At 44.3% G+C, this 22,105-nt stretch overlaps 2 protein-coding genes across 10 annotated transcripts in view; one reads left to right on the top strand and one right to left on the bottom strand.

Annotated features, from left to right (window-relative positions):
• Positions 1-22,105, bottom strand: part of RECQL5 (RecQ like helicase 5) — a 38,624-nt gene that overhangs the window by 12,159 nt on the left and 4,360 nt on the right. For all 4 annotated transcript variants that reach the window (XM_051634818.1, XM_051634820.1, XM_051634821.1 and 1 more), the window contains 4 exons: positions 21,449-21,554; positions 20,880-20,991; positions 18,438-18,600; positions 18,039-18,121 (listed from right to left, as the gene is read on the bottom strand). In XM_051634818.1, the coding sequence (XP_051490778.1) occupies positions 18,039-18,121; positions 18,438-18,600; positions 20,880-20,991; positions 21,449-21,554 (464 nt within the window). The remainder of the gene's footprint in view (positions 1-18,038; positions 18,122-18,437; positions 18,601-20,879; positions 20,992-21,448; positions 21,555-22,105) is intronic.
• Positions 394-22,096, top strand: SMIM5 (small integral membrane protein 5). 6 transcript variants are annotated; one of them, XM_051634825.1, is made up of 5 exons: positions 394-552; positions 9,271-9,424; positions 10,821-11,146; positions 11,779-11,909; positions 15,664-16,350. In XM_051634825.1, the coding sequence occupies exons 2-3, from the start codon at positions 9,298-9,300 to the stop codon at positions 10,937-10,939; spliced, it is 246 nt and encodes an 81-aa protein (XP_051490785.1). In that variant the 5' UTR covers positions 394-552; positions 9,271-9,297; the 3' UTR covers positions 10,940-11,146; positions 11,779-11,909; positions 15,664-16,350. The 6 variants fall into 6 exon arrangements, with proteins under 6 accessions (XP_051490785.1, XP_051490783.1, XP_051490787.1 ...); XM_051634823.1 differs by lacking the exon at positions 11,779-11,909 and adding an exon at positions 6,851-7,130; XM_051634827.1 differs by lacking the exons at positions 11,779-11,909; positions 15,664-16,350 and adding an exon at positions 22,029-22,096.

Raw genomic sequence — 22,105 nt, 5'->3', positions numbered from 1 at the left:
GGCAGACCATGCTGCACTGTCCTTTCTTCCTCTGCCCCTTCAAAGGACACAAGAGAAAAGCTCCTTGAGGGGGAAGGAAGCTGGGCAGCAGAAAGAAAGTGAATCGCCCAAACACACACCCAAACCATCGCAAGGGGAGAACCAACTCAAGACCCACTCCAGAAAAAAAATAATTAAAAGGGAAAAAAAAAAAAAAGATCTTGCTAGGAGGAGATGCACAAAGGGAGCCAGCAACAAGTAAGTGCTGGCACTTCCAAGTGCTGGTGCTTCGGGAAGGCTGCACCAGCGGCTGGCTCAGCTTGCGGTGGCTCCTGCCGCCCTCCCTCCCTCCCTCCCTCTCTGGCACACATGTAACACGAAACTTCGTATCTCCAGGACAACCAATAACAAAAAAAAAAGGCAGAGACAACAGCTGGCTGTCAGCAGCAGAGCAGAGAGGAGCTGAGCGAGGAGCAGGAGCGAGACACAAACCAGGATGAGGGGAGAGATGACGTGAAAGTTTAAGAAGACAGAAAGAAAAGCAAGAGGAGAAGAGTTGGCGGCGCGGCTGGGGTAAGGCTGAGCTATTGCTGTTCGGTCAACCATAGCACCTTAACAGTCGGCTTGTTAGCAAGGAGCTGGGGCTTTTGTAGCTCTCTCTAGGGAGAACTGCAGAATCAGCCACTGAGAGGAGCTTGCTAGCTTGAATTTGAGAGCAAAGGACACTCAGGAGCAAAGGTGGGGAGAGAAAAGCTCTTCACAGGATTGCAGAAAGCTGCGCTGCAGCCGCAGCACTAACAAAGGGATCCAGCCTGCAATGCTCCCACAGTCAGAGCAGGAGTAAGCAACTTCTCTGCTGATTAGAAAGGCTGGCTGCTCATTTTTCTGTTCCTGTTATGGAATGTGACCTTAGCTGATAAGCAGGTCCAGCACAGGGCATTCCTCACAGCGGTGACTTGATATATTAGTACTTAGTGTGGACAAGAGAGCTGCTCTGCTGCTCTGTCCCAGCGGCGTATGTGCCTCTAGTGAGTCGCTGCCAGCACAGACAAGCACATGTGAAACCAAGTGGGTGCCAGGCACAGCACTTCAGAGCTCCTCCCAGCTGGAGCTAAGTTTTATCCCCTAAATCCTGAAGCAAACAGAGAGCTTAGAAAACAAACCCTGGTTGGGGAACTAGCATACTGTGCAAGTTAAGCATCTGTGTCCAATAGAAATAAATTGAAAGACTTTACACAGCTTCCAACAGCATTTAAAAAAAAAAAAATCAGCTAGTACATCAGGCACAGATGCTGGTTCACTATTTGTAACAGCATGAGAAACCACTGCTTTGAGAGAACACATACATACACATACATGGTCTGGGGTTTATAATAACAAGACCGTCAGGTCTGAAGGCAGTGAGAAGGGAAGGAAAAGGATCCCCCAAATACACAAAATTACCCACTGTAAGCCTTGGTTTCACATAGAAAGGTCTCCCACAACAGACTGTGCCCTCATCTCCTTCTCCTGGCTGTGGGAAGGGGGGCTGGCAAGGAGACTGACCATATCTGCCCCATTTTCTGCTATCTACTAGCTAGATAGAGCCAGCTACTCTATTTGGAAGCTCTTGCAGCTCCTAAGCATTGAGCTGGAACCTCTTGCCTCTTCCAGGAGGCACAGGAGCAGTCAGCTGTTTACAGACAGGTAGGGAGCAAGGCAGAAGGCCAATTCTCCCAGACAGATGTCTTCCCAATCCTACACATCCCTGTAGGGAAGAATGTCAAGGATCAGGTATTTCCACTTCTCTCCATTCCCATTAAGGTGGAAGGGAGGGCAGGTCTTTCTGTTTCTTATACAAACACCCAACTGGAACTGCCCGTCTGAGATGATAGTAGTTAAGGCCCACACGCCTCCAGCCTAACCCCAAGGTTCAAAGGGGATGGAGGGAAGTTTCCACCCTGCTAATGAAGGGTCTCTGTAGGTTGTTTGTTGCAGTTAAGGTGGTTTCTCAAATAAAGTACAGGAAAAACAAAGTTTAAGGAAAATAGAAAAAAAAAAAAGGAGGGAGGGAGGAGTGAGGGGAGAAGGGCAGGGGAGGGAGGGGGGTAGAGAAACATGCCAAGTTTTCCTCGCCAAGAGAAAATCTTAATGGGCTTGGCTGAGGGCTTGTCCAGCCACAGCCGTGTTGTACATATGTGGGGGGGTGGCTGGGGGGGTAATCAGCAATATGAAACACATGTCTGGATAAAAGAATAAGGACATGGCTTGTGTTACAGCTGTCACAGGGCACGGGCCTCAGCCTGCTGCAATGCAACAGCGGGAGTGGAGGTACAACATAAACCAAGTTTGATAGAGCAGATCCTTTCTGTAACACAAGCCCCTGACCCACACAGCCTGCAGAGCTGGACAGCAGGGCTGGGAGAGACTGCAGAAGAGCTGGGTGAGCAGAGCAGCACCCACTCCTTGCCTCTCAACTACCCTGCATAACCACAGCTGATACTGTTCAAACCAGCTTCTTCAAAGAAAGCAGCTGTTGTAACCTTCAGTTTTGAGTTCCTATACCCATGTGGCATCTTTACCAGGATTATACCAGTGTATTTAAAAAATGTTTGTAATGTCTGAGACCTGTAGGTCTGAGACCACTCAAGGATAGTGATATCTGTTGGAGGGACAACACAGCAGGGCACCAGCAATCCAGGAGGTTCCTGGAATGCAACGATGACAATTTCCTTCTCCGAGTGGTAGAGGAACCAACAAGAAAAGGTGCTATGCTGGACCTTGTTCTCACCAACACAGAGCAGCTGGTGGGTAGCATGAAGCTTAAGGGCAGTGTTGGCTGCAGTGATGACAAAATGGTGAAATTCAAGATCCTTATGGCAACAAGGAGGGTGCACAGCAAGTTCCCTACTCTGGACTTCAGGAGAGCCCACTTTGACCCCTTCAGGGATTTGCTGCGTAGGGTACCATGGGATAAGTATTGGAGGGGAGAAAAGCCCAAGAAAGCTGTGGCTGCCTCATCCCTGCAAGGCCAGGTTGGATGGGGCTTTGAGCAACCTGCTCTAGGTGGGAGGTGTCCCTGTCCATGCATGCCAGGGCTGTTGGAACTAGATGATCTTTAAGGTCCCTTCCAACCCAAACAATTCCATGATTCTATGACAGAACACAGAGATGTTTGAAAGAATATGGAGAAGGCATTCTCAGGGAGCTCCACCTTCCTGCCTTACCTTGAACACCACGGCATGGACAGATCCCAGTATGTTGGTGAAGTAACTATTTACAAGGCCCTCAGAGGCCTTACAGCTACCTCTGTCAGCTTCCTGGGAAATGGTTATTTTGCTAATATTAGGATAGACTTTCAGGCTAGATTCAACCCTAGAAAAAGTTCCCTTGTAGAAGAGCTACAGGTTTATTTTTAAAACTGACCTTTTCCTTTCACTGGATGGCTCTGTTGCTTTGGTTTCTCACCCTTAAAAATGGGACTAGTCATGAGGAATTATGGGGTTTTGTGGACTTGTTTGTGGGATAGAGTGGGGAAAACCAGCATGTTCTATAGAGGTGTAGAGACTCTCAGCTCTGTGCCCCAAAGGGTAGCTCAGCTACTGGAACTGCCATTGCAGGGAATTCAGTGCCTTTTTACATTAATCTAATATTAGGTTGTAGGGGAGGGAAGGAACATTTACAGTGCTGCCTCAAAACCAGTCTCCAAATAGTGGGTGGTGGAGATGACAGGGTATTCCAGCCAAATGGCTACCCAGTCAGGGCAGCTTTATAACACAAAAAGAATGTGTGGCCTTCTCTTCTAGACCAGCTGACAAAGTCAAAGCTTTTTCTCCCATGACTTTGAGCTGCAATTTACCAGTTTGGGTGTGTGCTGTTAAAAAAGCTGAATTCTCTTGATACTGGAAACTATTTTCATCTGTTTGGGAATGAATTATAGGTCTGTCTGGCTCCATTCACTCCTGTTTTAGAAAATAGGGCTTGTCTGTGAACTGTAGTTAACATTCACATGCTGGTTAACTTCAGTCATGGCAGCAAACATTGCATTAACAATGATGAGGGAAAACCATGCACTGATAATACAACTCAATTTCTATAGCCCTTTTCATCTCAAAAGTACATTACAAACTTAGAACAATAAACAATAACACAGGAATTATTGCATGTTCTGCCAAAATGCATCTAAACTGTAACACCACCTAGCAGCCCAGCACTGTTTTAGGACAGGAAGCATTACAGACCTTATCCATACGAAATCAGAAGCACGTTTCAGGAACCAAGAACAAAGCTGGTAAGCTTAGAAACTGGCCAAGCCTTCATGTTCTTTAGAAAGTAGCCAAATACAGGCAGAGTTTATTTTAAAGTTTTGGACCAGGATAAAAAGCATCCCCTCCTCTTCAGCTGCTCAGCACTCCCCTTCCATGAGGCTGAGATTGCTTTCTAAGATTTCCCACCAAATAAGCTACCACAATCCATACAGGCTTCCTATCCCTGTATTGGTCCAATTTCAACCAACTTTTTGACTTGCTTGAGTAAGAGCAACACAAAGTGTTTGCTTCTCCACAGCCACAATCTTGGGGAAAAAGACAACGTTACAATGAGAATGTTGCCCTGGCATTCTGCTTGCTTGGTCACATCATGGAGGTCCTACTTTTAAGGTCTCTGGAGCACTGCTGATAAGGGTAATGGGCACAGCAGAGGATATCAAACTCACCTTCACTGGGACTAGAGGCATGGCAGCTTCAGGACACCACCACCAGACTCCCCCCTCCAATGCTTCCTCTCCATTTTTGGATGACTGCAGCAACAAGCCCATCCAAGCAAAGATTCTCAGAGGGAGCACAGTAAAACCAGTGGATCAGGGTCATGCCAAGAGGAAAAAAACCAACCCTGTGGAACGTGGCTGGGTAAGGAGCAAACAAGACCAGAAGCCATTCTTTCATCTGCATTCATCCTAAAAGTGCTCAGTGCCTGAAGTGTAACAAGCAGCTGGCAACCAAAGGCTGTTGCATTTTCTATCTGCAACAAAGCCAGGGACTTGCTGTCTTTCTGTGTAAAGACTTCAGAGCATTTCAGAGGCTTGGCCACACAACAGTTAGCAAACAAACCTCTGGTGGTGGTTACATGTTCTGCCACTTTGCAGAGATGAAGTCACCCAACAGGGGGATGGGATGACTTCTCCAAAGTCACACAACCAGTAAGCATCACTGGTGGGCCAGGATGTCTGCCTGCATTTACTAACTGCCAGTCCTGGGCTGAAACCACAAATTCATGTTCTTTGCACTGAAATAGGCTGCTCAAATACCACCAGAGTTACGACTAAACAAGTGCCTCATTTCTCAGCAGTAAATTTAAGCTCACCCACTCCCTACAGTTCAACTTTTGATGCACCTGTGTAGACACACAGACAAAATACAGCTTTTCAAACCAAAGACAGACCAAAAAAATATAATGATCCATTTACATCAATTCCAAATTACTTATAGCAACTTGACTAGCTAAAGGCAAACAGGGGGATGTAAGAGCCCACCTTACATGGTCATCCAAAAGCTCTTTTTCCTGCTTGAAGCCTGGATGCTACAACACACAGCCAGTTCACAGTGCAAAGAAACACTGACCAAGGCTTTTCTCTTGAATGTCTAGATTGAGGCCTTTTAATGCCTTTATTCTCAAAAGGTCTGAGCAGCCAACTTCATTGAGTGCTTCAGTATGGCATAAATCCATTAAACCAGTTCAGAAAGATAATTTCAGTGCTATTATGGCAATTTTCAGAGCTTTATTCAGCGGGCACAGCAAGATGAATCTGCATTAAAAAGAAGTATTAGCACTTTCTGGGAATTGAACTCCACAGACATCCTAAACACAGGACATGCTGCTTTGGTTTTAAAGGCTCATCTAATCCTTGCAGCTGAGCAGCACACCTGCAGATGACAGGCATCCCCCTGCACTATTACTGTGCTCTCTTTTCAACCAAGGCTAACAACTCACAGCAGATTTGGCCTTTTTTTCTCCCCTGCCAAGCCTTGTAACAAAGAAGAGGGCAAGAAGATTTGATTACCTAGTCCTGCTGGCAACACTGAATAAATGAATTATTTTTTTAAGAACAGACAGAAGAAGAAGCAGCTGAAACCACGAATTTCAGGCTGCCACCCCAGCAGGAACTTCCAAACTGCCTGTCACAAGACATCAGCATTGTATGCACTTGCTTTTCTATGTGAGTTTCTCATCTTGCCTCTCTTCACCCTGTTTTCACTTCATGTGATCTCTAGCTACAGCTGTGGAACAAAAGTTCATGACATGAGTCTGACAATACCTTATGAAGACTATGTGGGCATTGTGGTCATTCAGCATGTCTTCCATAGCAAGTTCCATCAGCTTTGCTGCCCTAACAGCCATATCTCCTCTACTCTGGAGGGTTCCCATCCTCAGTGGATGCAGTTTTGAGGAAGGACAATAAGCAAGAAGAAATTCCTAACTGAGGAAAACACTATCAGGTAGTTACATCTGCTCCAAAACCCACAGAATCTGTGGGTACCTACTTGTGTGGGTCCAGGCTGTAGAACAGCACTCCAGTCTCAGAAGGTAAATTTGCAGTAAAGACCTACAACCTTAAGTTTCAAATCTCTCAAGACTTGTCTGTTTTAGTAATAATAATAACAATAACAACAACAAGTTACTGCTTCAATCAAATATCCTGCACCACCTGGTCTTCACTACTGTTGGTGACTGGGAACTTGAACACTATATAATAAATAAGATTCTTACAGTTCCACTCTGAAATTTGCAAGTCATCTCATCACTGTTGTGTTGTGCATGAGGAAAATAAGGTAGTTGCATAAGACAACTTGTTTGAGTCACACAGCATTAACCTTTTCCTTATGCTAATCTCTAGGGCAAGATCTTGATTCTGCTGAAATTAATTGGAAAAAGATCCCAATCAAAACTAGTTCTGACCGAAGACTTTACATCACAAGTAGAGAAGTGTTAAGAAGTGATTTATTCTTCACCCTTTTGCTACGCTCCAGAAGCAGCAACCCCAAAGCAGTGAGAGCCCTTGGAACCAGTGTGAAGTCAGAGGTGCAGTAGAGCAGAAAAACATTTGCTTCCTCACAGCTAGTTTGGAAACTGCACCACCAACATCAAACTTTGTCCCTGAAGAAGTCCAAACCAAGGTAAACAAGCCACATTCCTTGCAAGTTTTAAAATAAAAACTCCTTCACTTAGCTCCAGATCAGGTACCACGGGGCAGAGGAATGTCCATTACTGAGACAACAAGTTCTTATCATTTTAGGCTAGGCACTTTGCTGATCCACATGGAGTTCTGCAGTCCTAATCAGTAATTTTACACTGTATACCCAAACTTCAGCAGCTGAGCTCTTGTCTTTGCGGCTTGTGATGCAGCCCAAAGCATGATACAAAAGGTTACAGCAGATTCCTTACCAGGAGAGCTTCTGGGCAGGCAGAAACACCCCCAAAGAGGACAAACATTTACAGAATGTTAGACCCAGAAATACTTAATTCTTAACAAGTATTTCTTCTAGAGCCAAGAGGAGAAAATACAAATCTCTTCACCTCTGCCTGCACCACCAGCTCTTGGAATGGAAGCGAAACTGGAAACTTGCTGACACAGAATCCCACTGTACTCTGCATTGGATAAAGCAGCCATTTCTGGAGCAGCTCACTTGGGGTACAGCAATCATCTGGAAAGAACTGTTTAGCCCTAAACTCTCAAGTGACCTTTTCAGGTCAAAAGCCACAGCTATGCCTCCCTGCTAAGTTGCACAGAGATCCTTCTGTAGATGAAGATTTTCCATCCACCCCCATCCCTAGGAAGCCAGCTGGTTCCGATTTTTATTCCTTAGCTTGGATTTAAAAGAACAAAGAAAACCCTTTTTGAATTGCATAAACATACAAAATGTAATTTAACTTGGCACTGCAGCATTTAAGCCCAGCATGCAAAGAAACAGCTAAGGTCTCTGTCCTCACTGTTTAGAAAAACTGAACTCCAAGTATCCATTTGTTTGAGTAACCAAACCAGATGTGCAGTCATGAACTAGCTGGCTTATTCTGGAAGTAGTCTTGGTCACTTGGATTTGTGTTATCACCAGGATTAGGATATTAAATTGCAATGATCAAGTCCCATAAAAGTGTTGACTATTACAACACACACAAGCCAGAACATTCTTATATAGTGACATGTAAGAATGATAATCCATCCAAGTGCTGAACTGTCCGAACACCTGTTTTAGGTAAAACTATGGATATTTCTCAGCAATATCCTATTATTGGTACTGACTTAAGCACAATCTGAACTTCCATAGCTCTCATGCACACTTTTTTGTTGCAATGCCTTCCAAAAATTTTCTTACAGGGAAAAAGAACAGCAAATATTAGTGGCAAAACTAAGGCACCTAACTTTGACTAGACCAAGAATATTTTCAGTAACAATAGTTCCTGGTGATCATTCTTTCTGAGAACACAGAAGGTGTAACATTACTAAGCAGGCCAGGAGGGATTAGCTCCACCAGGGAGGTATCACCCTGACAGATCCAAGGGCTGTTGCTTTGCTTATCACCAACAGTGATGGTGAAATTCACTGTTCAATTCATATGTTGCTACATTAGAACAGACTGTGGCTTAAAAGAAAACAGCTACATTTAGCTTACCATGTAAAACATGGAGCCATCTGTAAGGACTTGAAAAGCATCCAGCTGTCCCCAGTGAACACTGACTTTAGCTCTTAATATCAAAATTCAGTAAACTGGTGGAGAAGACATTACTAATGGTATTGTAGTGAGGTGTTGAAGTAAGAGCCTATAGCTTTTGAAAAGGTTTTCTCTATCTGGAAAGGCAGGAAGTCTTCAAAGGGATCTACTTTGTGTAAAAAACTTAAAACTATGTTCCATTGGAGTTAATGATTTGGAATTTAACTCCTTGTTAGAACTGCATTTCTTTCTTGAAGGACAAGATAGCACAACTAGTAAAACAGTCCTTACTTTTCTTTGATGAAAGCCAAGGGCAGGTACTGCCCAGTTCTACCTCTATGCCTGCTGAAATGTGTCCTTTAGAAGAAACATTGTTTTGCCTTTGCTCAGTAGCACAGCTGACAAAAACACCCTCAAAGCTAGATTTTGAAATTAAACCAGTGCCAGAACACGTAGACAATTAACAGTCCTCCACCTTAGCTACTGGGAACAAGGACTGAGACCAGATAAACTTGTTTTCCTTGTGATCACCAGCTCTATAAGAAGGCTGGCAGCTTCCTAGTGTTAGTCAGTGAAAAGGTTCATTCTCTGTTTGGTTCTTCTACAGCATAGAGCCTGGAGAGGTTGAGCCAGAATGACTTCTGAAGGCTTTCTCAAGGAAATGCAAACCATCGGTGAGAAGTTGCTCCTTAAGCTCCAGAAACTGCCCAAGGCTGACCCAGTGGAGATTGTGTGCTTTTGTGTGGTTCTGCTGTTTATTGGTGAGTTTATCAGGGGGACAAAGGGGTGTCAGAATGTCTCTGCTCTTCTGCAGGGGTATCTTGCTCCAGTCTTTGTTGGTGGGTTGGTGGTGCTGCCCGTTGTTTTCCAGGCTGTGCTCTAAGGCCCAGTTTAATTTCTAGGCAATTTTAAAATCCTGAGTCTGTATCTCTTACGTGCATGCAGAGCATGATGGGCAACAGTACAGCTTTCCCCAAAGTTCTCTTATTTAAGCAGGTTTCAGTTTAAACAGCAGTAGTTTAACCAACCCAGAGCTGCTGCAGTGGTTTGATGCATAGGAGATAGTTTACAAAAAATGGTACCAAGGGCATCTCACTGCCACAGAACACAGAGTATGGAACTCTGTCATTCTGTGCTTAGTTCAGTGGAATCCAGTGAGCTGCAGATGAGCCTATTTATGCTCCTCTGGAAATGGCAAGATCCCTCCTGCTGCTCTGTGTGGGGAGTAACAAAAAGCTGCTTGATCAAGGGGGCTGGAGTTTGTTTAGACAGCGGGAAAATAAGCAGAAAGGAAGGCAGGACCCCCCCTCAAAGAGGTGCACTTTGCTCCCAGCCAAAAGGAAGGGTGTGTATCCAGCCTGGACACTCCTCCCTGGGCTGGAATTCAGAAAGGCACACCTGCTGCTTTTTTTTTTTTCTTCATACCTACAGCTGGTTCCCCACAGGTCCAGAGCAGCCCAGCTCCAGACTTTTAAGGAACACATGCACACACACATGCACATTCACATACTCTTACGTGTTTTGCAGGATTAAACTTGTCATCCTTTTCTATTCCAGATAAACAAACATATACCTCCCAACACCAACCATTATGTCTAGAGTAACAATGTTAGCCTACTGCTTTATGAAACTAAACCCTGTGTTTGAAGTATCTGTTTTCTCAAGCTAAATAAAGAAGGAGGAATAAAGACAACCCAGTCACAAATCTGTCCTCATTAAAGTGTACATTGTGTGCACTCCTCTGAAATGCAACTGCCACTTCGACTAAGCAAGTTCTCTTGAGTTGCTTCTGACACAACTATGGGAAGACTTTGGATCTCTGTCCTTTCCAGGCACACAGCTCTGCTTCGTTGCTGCATGTCATCTCTCAAACAACAGCCCATTAGGCAGCTAAAGATAGGCCCCCACATGGTTTGGCACACAGCTCTTAAGATCAAGAAATACCTGGCAATGATTGTCCAGAATAACTGGATAACTAATACAAAGGAGCAGGAATTTAGAAGGAGGAAGGTGGGGATATAGGAGGAAAAAAAAAATGGGCAAGAAACTAGGCTTTATTAATTCTGCTGCTCACCAAACTACTTGGAGGAGATATGGGGTTACTCTCCAGTGATTGCTTCTACATTGTGAAGCAATATTCTTTGCTTTTCTTTCCAGTCACTGTTCTGCTGCTCATGATCATTGCCTGCAGTTGCTGCTGCTATAGCTGCTGTAGCTGTGATGGACCCCCTGACCACAGACGTAGGAAGATCCAAGTCCGCCCAGTTGCCCATTAATGAAATACAACAAGAGGTGACACAGCCAACTATCCAGGACACACATGGACATCATGAATCAGTCCTACAGGAATGCCTTTCTACACTAGCTCACTGAAAATGGCAATAACAATATTCATTAATATGACTCAGAGGACCAGAAATCACAGCGTGGAGTTCCTTCTTTTTGTGACAGCCATACCTGGGCTCCATGGCGTGACCAGAAAGGTAACACTACTTTCCCATCACTGTCTCCTTTTTCTGGGGTGGGGGTACATGGACACATGCTGCTGAGGAAACAGACATGCTTTCCTAGTGACAGCCCTGCAGCTGGACCAGCCAAGGATTCCCTTTGGGAGCAGGGAGCCACAGACCAAAGCAAAGAAGACGTGCACTGACCCATGCTAGGCAGCACCCACTCTCTTCACAAGTGCTTCATCCAGAAGGATGATGCTGGGCACTACCAAAACCCACTGACATCACTGGGAGGTCCACGTGCCCAGTACATCTTGGATCAAGCCCCAGCCTGCTCTCTTAAAAGCCACTGGCAACAGACACATTCAGCTGAGATGTCTCCTGAAAACAAACTGTGGATCTTCTGATCCAGACATGCCAGCTGAGGCTCTGAGTACAGCTGGTAACAAACGTTCCCTACTTTTATTTCATCAGTGTTGCAATGATGGGAAATTGCCAAAGAGAAAACTCAGATCATGTGCAATATCCTTTGTAAACAGAAAGATTAAGGCAAAAGGAAAAAAAACCCACAACACCCCACCAATGCCACAGTGTAACTGGATCATCCTGCTGCTAAACGTGCTCCCTCCCTACCCTGTCTGGTTCTGCTCTTCTGCTTATTGCAGGTGAATGGTCCTTCCCAAGCATGAGAGTTACAGGGGATGAACAAATCCCTGTCCTTACCTGAGGGACCTGTCTGCCTGACTCCCTGCACTGTGTGCAGTTTATTTTAGCGGACATAAACATGATGCCCAAGGTATGATTATTAACATACACAAAGGCATTTCAGAGGGCTGACATGGTAACCCTCACTGCAGGGTACACGTGCAGCAGCTGACAGTGGGCATTGTGACAAAGCAGAGCCAAGAATGGGCTGTACAGCTGAAGACAAGTGCAAATAAATGCCTTTTCCATGCTGCAGCCACTGTGTATGTTTGGTTTGCACTTTGGTGAACTTCAGGAAGGGATTCCTGGCAGTACAAGGCTGTGGTGCAGGCCACAACTTTCATACCAGGGACAGCCAAACAGCAAACCATCATACTGCCCCCTAGTACTGTGAGGCACTGGGCTGCCTTTCAGCCCCAAACATGAAACCAGCCACCTTCATGAGAAGGCATAAAAAGTTACACTTGGAAAGATAAGTCATCTTTTACCCTTGTATTCCAGCTGCTAAGTATAGGGGAGTCAAAGGGATTACACATCTATATACCAGGGCCAGCATCTAGCTAGAGAGAAAAGAATCAAGTTAGTAACAGTGGGTTTTTAAATATTCTTCACACTTCAGAAAGGACAAAAAAAATGAAAACTTTGTAAAGAAACCTCTTTTCTCTGAAGCCTGCACCCAAATTAGTAAAAAGTACATGACATCAGTAGCTTCCCATGCATTTCATGCACTTTAATTTTTGCAAATAAACTAGATTTAGGTATTTTGCCTTTTTGTACTGCTGCACATTGGACTATATCTGCATTCAGCAACACACAGGCTAGTCTAAAAATTAAGTAACAAAATTCCTCAAGCTACTGATTTTACTTTTAAATTAATAAAAAGGAAAACTTTCCAGCAGAACATGAGTATGTTTCTCAAAAAGTAAATATTTGAGCCCAAACTTGACAACTGCCAACAGAAGTCTGCACTGGTATGAGCTACTGCACAGTTCCACTGAGAGTGACAAATTGCTGCCTTTATGATGCTGTCCCAAAGCTCCCAACCAGCACGTTAGGGTAGGATAAGCTCAAGCATGGCATCAGTTTACTCTGATCAACACTCAGAGATGTGTCACACTAACTCCTCTGTCAGCTAGATCTTTGCTGATTTCAACAAACAAGTGACAATCAAGGTGACATAGGAAGTCTCAGAACCTCAGTTGCAGGAGACAGACTCAACAGATGTTTCTGTATCTAAGTTAAGTCACAAGACGTGTGAAAGGACAGAGCTTACTTTCTGTCCCAGCCTGTGCTAGAGGGTGCCAGCTACAGGAATTAACAGAATGCCATTGAGAAGTGTTCCAGCAGCATGGAAGCAGCCTGTGCTGACAATCAGGAGGAAACACAGCAGGCTGGAAACATACCAGTGACTGACAGGTTACTGTCACTAGGATCAAGCTGCCAGGCCTTATCTCAACAGGAAAAGCTACAAATACATGTTTCCCAGTGGTGTTACAAGTTAAACCACTGACAAATACCAGGCAGAGGGACAAGAGAAATGGTTGCTGTCTTATCTCTGTCACTTTAAGTTCCTGACCTAGAAGCAGAGAGTGAACACAGCACTGTTAAAAAAAAAAAAAAGAAAAAGAGAGAGAGAGAAAGAAAATTAAGCAATTCCCTGAAGAATTCAGGTGGCTTTCTGGAGCAGAGGAGCAGTCAACACACAGAGGAGGGGTCCCTGGACTGATTTCTACATACTTGCCTGGACCTCACAGGCCTAGTGTTCTGCAATTTGTGTACATGTTGTGAAAGCCTGAGTGAGCCTAGAAGGAACTGCAAGGGAACACATTTCCTTCAGTTCAGATGATCCATTTGCTGAAATAGTTTATTTCCCTGAGGAACCTAACAGAGACAGTGAGACCAGCCCCTCCAGCAGAAGTGGTTGAAGTTCTACTGACAACTTAATGGAATAGCTTCTATTCTGTAACATCTTCCCTCTGGTTTCAAAGTGATTTGCTTGGCTTGTGAAAAACAAGCTTCCTTTTGCACACACACAGCCTCACACACCACATTCTCTTTGTTTTCCCCTCCCACCTCTCTCCAGCACCATCCCTCTGGTCTTCACTTAGGAAAGCAACAGGCAGGCAGTTGTATTGCAGCTAACAGCAGTGCAAGTATCCACCTAGACTGTCACAGTGAAGTTGAGACTGGAGGGCAGTCTTGTTCAGAGTGATTTCAGGCATGGCAGTCTCCTAACAGAGCTTACAATGCAGATCCAGGAAACAAAGCCCTCTCCTTCCCACCACAACCTGCAGCCTTCCCCAGTCAGGGGACATAGTGGGCACTGGAACAGGTGCACAAAGATAAAAAGCCATGCAGATTAAGGAATGTCTGAGCAACAACTGAACTAGGTCTTTTTAACTAGTCTTTGATTAGATTAGCCACACCTTTGCAGGAAAGTCAGTTGTTAATAATTCACTGCAGTGCAAACAGGCAGCTTCCATGCTACCTCTGCAAGTCTCCAGGTGCAATAAGGGGGTCCCTCACCACAGGCAGAGTGGGTGCAGAGAAGGTACCAGAAGAAAAACCTACTGCAAACACAACAGGTATTTATAAATTCACATACAGCTCTCCTGTTTCAGGAGATTAACTGTGGTTAGCAAGAGGGATGGGAACTCTGTAGGATGTACAGTCACACAGAGTTCCTGCCTTTGAGTCTACAGAACTAGTATCTAGGCTGCCTTCTTTTTAAAGGCAAAGGAAGCTATCCAGAACAGCTTCCATGTCCTGTATGCCTCTTGGTTAGAGACTAGGCATGGTGATCTGCCACCATTCTAGAAAACAAAGCATGAACTGTATGTATTTGGCTGCTGAGAAAGAAACAAAACTTCAGCAAACTGTAGTGTGAGCTTGTGCTCCTAGTCAGATGTGACTTGCTGTGGATGAAACATGCTTTATATGACTAATCCTTTTCCTTATGATATTAAGGATACAGATATAAGACGCAGCAAGTCAAAGAAATATTAAAAAATAACAGAGATCTCTTCCTGCATTATGCCTGTGCAGTCATATTTGAAAGAAACTGTGAGAAATAATCCATCCTTTCCCTTGAGAAGCAAGGAAGCTTTAGTAAAACCACAAGATGCTTGCAAAGAGATGCTGGATGTTCTTTAGAAAGCTGATAGCCAAGTCATTATGCAAAGTACCAGTAAAAGAGCAAGTGTGTAGAACCCACTGAGATCCCAGTTTAAATTACTGCTGGGCCCAAGTACTTCATGGGAGGAAAACAGCTTCCATTGCAGAGTAACAGAAAGTGTTACTAAAGCAAACTGTCTGCAGGAGATCTTTTTTACATGGCTAGACTATTCTAAGCCCTATAAGAGCAACAATTGTACATTTAGACCTTTGTTTATTGTTGATGGGGGTTTTTGTTTGTGTTCATTTAATCTCCAGTGAGTTTTCAGAATTTAACTCCTTTTTAGAGATCTTTCCAATGGTATCAAGCAAGTTCTCCCACTGAACACTTGTATTTCCTGTACACATTGTACAGTTGAACATGATGGGAGAAGCACAATATTATATTTTTAATAATATTGATAAACTATGATTAAAATAAGTCTCAACTGCCAAAATCTTGTAAAGCCAGAAGCTTTCCTCTTTACTTCTTTGTAGATGTGATTGTGCAACAGGCCTCAGCTACCTTTCTTCTGGTTTAGGCTCCCATTTCAGTGAAGGGTGACTCTCCCTTTTGGAAGAGGGATGCCTGCAGGCACAGCCAGCATGAATGCCTAGAATGGTTTGGGGACTTGGGCTCAGAGCACAGAGAGGTAACACCAACATCTGAAATTGTTCTTGTCTACCTCCAGCAGGGTGGAAGCCAACATGTCATCAGTACAAGAGGCATCCTCAGTTCTGGAAGACCTAAAGAGACTGATTGTATCAAGTGACTGGGCTCTTGGAGGGCTGGTGGTGATCAGCTCCTTCTGTCTTGTTTTTGTAGCTCTGCTCTTATTTGCTGCCATCTTTGGGTGCTGCTCATCACCAAGGCACAAAGGGAGTGGGGTATAAACAGTGAAGCTGAGACACAGGATTGAGGCCCTGCAGTTAAGCAAGAATCAGGCCAGACTGTGTTGTTCATCAAAAGTCTTGTCACCTTCACTCCTTGGGTGGTTATTTCTCCCCATGCAACTTTCCTACATCAACAGCAAGGCACCAATGCCAGCAAGTTGTTCTGCCAGCCCACAGCAAACTCCAGGCTGCCTGCATTCAGGACCTACATGACTAGCCAAATACCAAAGTCAACTCACCTATGCCTGATTTTCATCTTTCAAGCAAAACCACCACTTAGAGGTGGCAAAGGGTCAACCACCACCTGGAACTGATAAAGATGTCTTCCACTGCTGCAGTTACATGGGCTTTTTTCCATTTTGCAAATGGGCAACAGGAAACTCTGACCAGCAGAAACTTTGTCTAAGCCCACTCTCTAAAAGCAGCTTATACCACTATTCTCCTGTCATACTCAGACAATGGCCTAAATATACTATGCAAAAACTTGCTTGCCAGTATGTAAGTCTGTCTTTATTTGCTCTTATTTACAATCTTGCAAGGTCAGAGTTTGCTTTCACTGTTTGGATAGTGAATAGAACTGTATTAAGAAACACAACATGGCATCTCGGTCTCCTGTACAGTTCTGAGCAGGGAAGTCAGGCAGTGGTGCTGCAAGATCTGACTCTGGGATGTTATACAGCAGGAAGAACATACCACACTGGGTATTCCCTTACAGAAATCTCTCTTACGTACCCAGTGAAATCCTATTTCCATTGCTATTCATGAGAGCAAGAGAGAATCTTTTCTCTCTGTCCTTGCTCAGTCCTCACTGCTGCAGAACAACTCTAGAGAAGGGCCTCACTCCAGAGAGCACTTAGGCTCTTCACAGCATGTGTGAAGTGGGAGACGCTGTGAGATGGTTACATGGAGTCTAACTCATGTCCTCACTGGGGCACTACCCTGGAACATCCTGTGACTGCTTCTGGTTTGTGCAAGGTTAGTTCAGTGATCCCAGTCCAGTTCTTACAGCACTAGTGTCCATTCCTAGAAATGACTGTCACAATGAACTCTACAGATAACCAGCTCAGACATCAAGAAGAAATAGATATCAAGGCAAGGTTTCCTGGGGTTAACATCTAACCAGATAGATAGAGCTGCCTCTCAGATTATACAAAACCCAGACACAAACAGCTAGCTGGCCACTCACTGTGAGCTGGTAACACACACCAGAAGGATCAGAGCTTCTTAGCCAAGGGTGTGGATCCAGCTCTTATAGCAAGAAGCCTCCTTGCTACTTCCCAGAATCACCTTGACTTTGGGCAAATAAGTGCTCCTTCAAGTGCCCTGGAAGTACTAAGTGTTGTGCCATACTTTCGTACAAGCAAGACTCTCCCAGAGCAACCTCATAAAACTAGGATTTGTTTACTAAACATGACCACAGGGAGAGAGCATGTTCACCCAGGTATCAGGAAAGAAGCACAAGTTACAGTCACACTGAAAAAGTTGCCCTAGACACAATTGCAAAAAATGAAACAAAATGCAGACTTGAAAGCCAGAAGCATGTTGACCATTTTCAGTTAGTGAACACATACTGCTCCTTTACTGACAAAATTCTAGCTTTGATGTCTTATCCAGCATAGAATAGCAATTAGTACAATTACAGCTCACAAGTCATGAACTAAACCTGAACAATGCATGTTGTGGTTCCTAGTCTGCATTTAGATTGGGCATGTCCATAATTTGAGCCAGTTTCTGAAACATTCTGAGCACCATCAGCTCCTTCTAAGGTCAATGAAATCACAGATACCTTGTACTTTAGAGAGTGCAGCCCCTGAGATTGAAAGAAACATGAAATCTAAATGCTTCCAGCCTGTGCCCATTAGGCTGTTTCTCTCCTTAGAAGAGAAGTGAGGTAGAAAAGAAGGGAAACGTCCAAACAAAAGCAAATGCAACTAAGTCAACCCATCATCAAAGGTAGAACATTCACAGCCAACATCTCCATTAACTCCGAGGTGGGAGTGAGTGAGACATGTCTCAGGGACACCAGCTTCAGCTCAGACAACAAAGTACCAGGTGATTAATTCAGTATATTTTTTTCTCCTTGACATGCAAGATCTCAGCCGTTACAGGGCCTGGGAAGGGACAGGACATGGTTTCCCCAACATTAAACACAGTTTGAAAGCAGCACACTCACCCCAGCTCCTCACAGAAGTTCACAATGGCATCAAAAGCAGTCATCACAGCCTTGTCAGACTCTTTTAAGGTGCCTTTTTTTTCCTGAAAGTAGACAGGGACAATAACTAATATAGGGACTTCAATATAAACAGCTAAAGAAACTCCAGTGATGACCAAATCCAACCCTTCTGATCAATATGGCAAAGAGGTACAGACAGCACCCTGTGCCTGCTCCACACTTCTGCTCTCCCATGCCTCTGTGGTAGGACTGGGACTGGGTCTGGCAGCCCTTTCCCTTCCTGCTGTCCCTTGCAACGGGGCTACACGCAGCTCTAGACCCAGAAAAACTCCTTTCATCTTTACATATTCAGAGTTCAGTGCAGGCAAAGGCAGGTGGATACTATTGTGCAGCTCTTACTTGGATGTTGGAGAGTTCCTTCTTGATCAGGAAGCTGACTTGATCCCGGTCATTCCTTGAGTAATAGAGGCGGCAGCAGGATGGCTTCCCATCCCTCCCAGCTCTCCCAGATTCTTGGTAATATCCAGCCATTGACTTAGCAATGTTCCAGTGAGCAACAAATCTGCATGGGGGAGGTAAAACAACATCAAACACAAGGTTGCAGGTTTCTCAGATCACTGCACACATGATTGTGTTGTTTGTGGACATCAACAGCAGTAAAAAACAGGACAACGAAAGCACAGAAGACAGGATTTAGCAGAGCAAGGCACAGTGATTAAGCACACAGAACTGTAAGTCCTCTTCCCACACAATACAAAGAAAGCAGCAGAGCTGTGAGAAAACAAATGCACCTGAACAACATGTGAGCAGGATGTCACTCCAAATGGATGAAAAAGAATTAGCACATGAATATCCCAAGAGTGAGAATAAGGACACTGATTTAAGGAGTTTGGGAGATTTTACCATCAAATAAAGAATAGGAAGGTCCTATTTATTTTGTGGAACACAAGTTGAATGTGACAGAACAGAATGTGAAATACTCAATTTTAAAGACACTTCTTTGCCAAGAAAGTCAGCATGGGAAATTTTGCCTCACCAAGCTCACTTGCAGATGAAGGCATTCTTCCTGGCCAGCAAACATGACTATGAATCACTACTAAATGGTATGTAATCTCTGAAGGAAGGTTTTCAACACACCACTGCAAGACTGCTTTAAACCTGCTCGTACCTGAATATTCAGCAATACAGCTTATACCTGTGTTGAGAGGATTTTACAATACAGTAACACTGCCAACATTTCAACCAGTCTGCCTCAAAACCTGCATGTCCCAGAGGCAGGTATGATACATATGGGTGTGGCAAGAGAGTAAATGACAAAAACCAAGCAAACATGTTTCTCCAAACACAAACAGGAACAGGCCAGGCAGGAAGCATCAGAACCTGACACGTTTAATCCCCATCAGGAAGTTTACTGAAGAAATTGATAAATAATCACAAACAAAACTGAATGAGCAGTGAAGAGAGGAGCAGGTTCCATCAGAAAAAGACACACCAGCTCCGTTTTCCCTTTTGTCCAGAAAAGTCACCTCCAGAACTTGTTAGACCTGATCTTAGTTGATAAAATATGCATTAATATCCAGAACTCTGCCAACATAGTGAAAGCTAAGCAGCAGTTCACTACTGCCTGGGCTCAGGTATAATAGCCTTTAAACTATTAACAAAGATCCTGTAAAGAGTCACTCTAACTCCATTCCTTGGAAAGTAACCATATTACAAGCATATTTCAGGTATATTTCACTCTCAATCAGCCCTATGCATTTCAGTGACTCTTGCTTTTCTTAATGACCACTGTACTGAACAGAGTGGTTTCAGCAGGTCATTAGTTCATGCTGCTATCCAAGGAGACTTCTCAGTTCTCTGTTGGGTAACACACATCAAGCAGTAAATCAGTCAGTCATTGCTATGGGATCCTGTTACCTGTCAGCACCATGGCACAGCCAGAAGGATGGCACTGTTGTGGATTGATGGGATTGCCCCAGTGATGTCCTGCCCCTCTCCCACAGTGTTGAGAGCAATAGCTTTATGTGGATTTTAGCAGGGAGGTTGGAACCTGGTGATCTTTAAGGTCCCTTCCAACCTTAACCATTCTATGATTTTTGGAGTAAATATCAGGTCTGTGCTGGGTGTTGTCTGATCTGCACCTGAGTTACCCCTCTACCAAGTGAACACAGCTCACAGTTCTACCTCAGCACAGCTACACAGCAGTGCAGGAATTCTAACAACACGGTGCAATTATGGTGACTGCTAGAAGTCCCAGAGGAACAGCAGTTGAAAACATGTGCAAAAATTCTTTTTCCTTGGACTGAAGCTGTATTTTTTTTACATGATTATTGCCATTTGTGAGCTGCTATTTTTCCCCACTGCACTGAAAAAGGGGATCTCTAAAAAAAAAAAAAATAATAAAAAAGCTGGCTCTGACTATTTTTAGTAGAGGGTATATGAATTATTTTAGGTGCAGTTTTTCTTCCCACTGCTTTTTAACAGCAATTATTGCACTAAGGGAAATGAAAGGGACAGCTGTGATTGCATCAAGATGGCTCTTTGTGAAACCCTGGAGGGTGTGGCAAAAAAACAAACATTCCTCCAGTTTTTTTGGTTTTGAAGATGACTGACAAAAGAGGAGCTCTGGTGCCTTGTTTTTAATTTCTTTACAAAACCCTTCCAGGTTTGTTTTTGCTGCTTCTAAGATTAAAACAACCCTCCAGCTCTGGTTTTGTGGGTTTTAGGAAGTGTTCATCTGGCATTTGATCAGACTTATCAGGTAACAGAAAGACTGAGGCTTTCCCTTCCCACTGCTCAGATTTCAGGCTCTGGTTGTGCACAACACTCAGCCTCACACACCTGACGTTTGCTTTGTCTACTCCCATTCCAAAACTGATGGTTGCAACAATAACAGGGATCTTCTCCTCCATCCATTCATTCTGGACTGAAGTCCTCTCAGCTGCCTTGAGTCCTGGGAAAGGAAAAAGAAGAAAAGAAACCATAAGAAAAAAAAAGAAAAAAAGAAGAAAAAAAAAAAAAAAAGAAAAAGAACAAAAAAGAAATTAGGATTCTCTTCCTCCTCCATTCCCCCCCAAGAAAACTGACTGGGTACACACTCTTCTCTGCCCATGTTTAAACTGGCCTGTGACCAAGCAGAAGTCAGCAGCAGCTGTTTCTATTCCAAAGAGAAAAATTCAGATCCCTCCTGGGATAAAAGCAGTGGTTATATTTAGGCCATGCAAGATCCAGCAACACCAACAGTTCTGGAGTGAAGGGAATGCTGAAGGCCCCACGCTTACCTCCCAGACCTGAGGCATGAGCATCAGACATATCACAGACCATGCCTAGAAAGCTGGTAGCCCCAGCCCAGGCCCTAAAGGTGGGACAGTTCAGTTCTACCAGCTCCTGAGAGGTGCAGCCTCCAATACCTGCATGATAGGCCTTGGCTTTCACTCCTCGGTAGCTCAGCTCAATGGCCAGCTGGTCACACACGTCCCTCGTCCTGCAGTACACGATGCCACAACCAGAGTACACCTGGGCAGATAGGAGAGAAGTCCATGACACTGTGTGAAGACAATCAACAAAGCTGCAGTCATCAGGACAGTGGAGACAGGAGGGGTGCCTAAAGCTCGTCTCTTCTATGAGCTGATTTCTCCAGCTAATGAAAGATAACGCTGCAGCACAGGAGGAAATCAGACATAAAGAGAGTTTCCTTACAAGTCCTACAAGGCCCAACATCGACCAAAAATGGTTCCCCAACCCTCCACCAGTGGACACAAGGCAAAAAGCAGTCTCCCTCAAATAAACCCAAATGCAGAGGCTACAACTGAGTTGCCAGAAGTTATCTGGGAATTAGTGTTAGAGCAGGAAATTCAATACAGCACTTCAAATGCTCCTGTTCACCCTTGCCACAGTAGAAGGGCAGAACACCAATCACATAATGATCACCTGGGACATGACAAACCAAGGTAAATGCTGGTTGCATCTTCCTAATCCATTTTGTTTCAGACTAACACCTCCCTGAGGACAACTCTGGAAGTCTTGCAGCCTTCACTATTTTAGAGGAACTGCAAAACATAGAAGAT

The sequence above is a fragment of the Apus apus genome, chromosome 17 (genome assembly GCF_020740795.1).
Source record: "Apus apus isolate bApuApu2 chromosome 17, bApuApu2.pri.cur, whole genome shotgun sequence".
In the NCBI taxonomy this organism is placed as follows: Eukaryota; Metazoa; Chordata; class Aves; order Apodiformes; family Apodidae; genus Apus; species Apus apus.
This window is presented reverse-complemented; position numbering and strand designations above follow the sequence as displayed.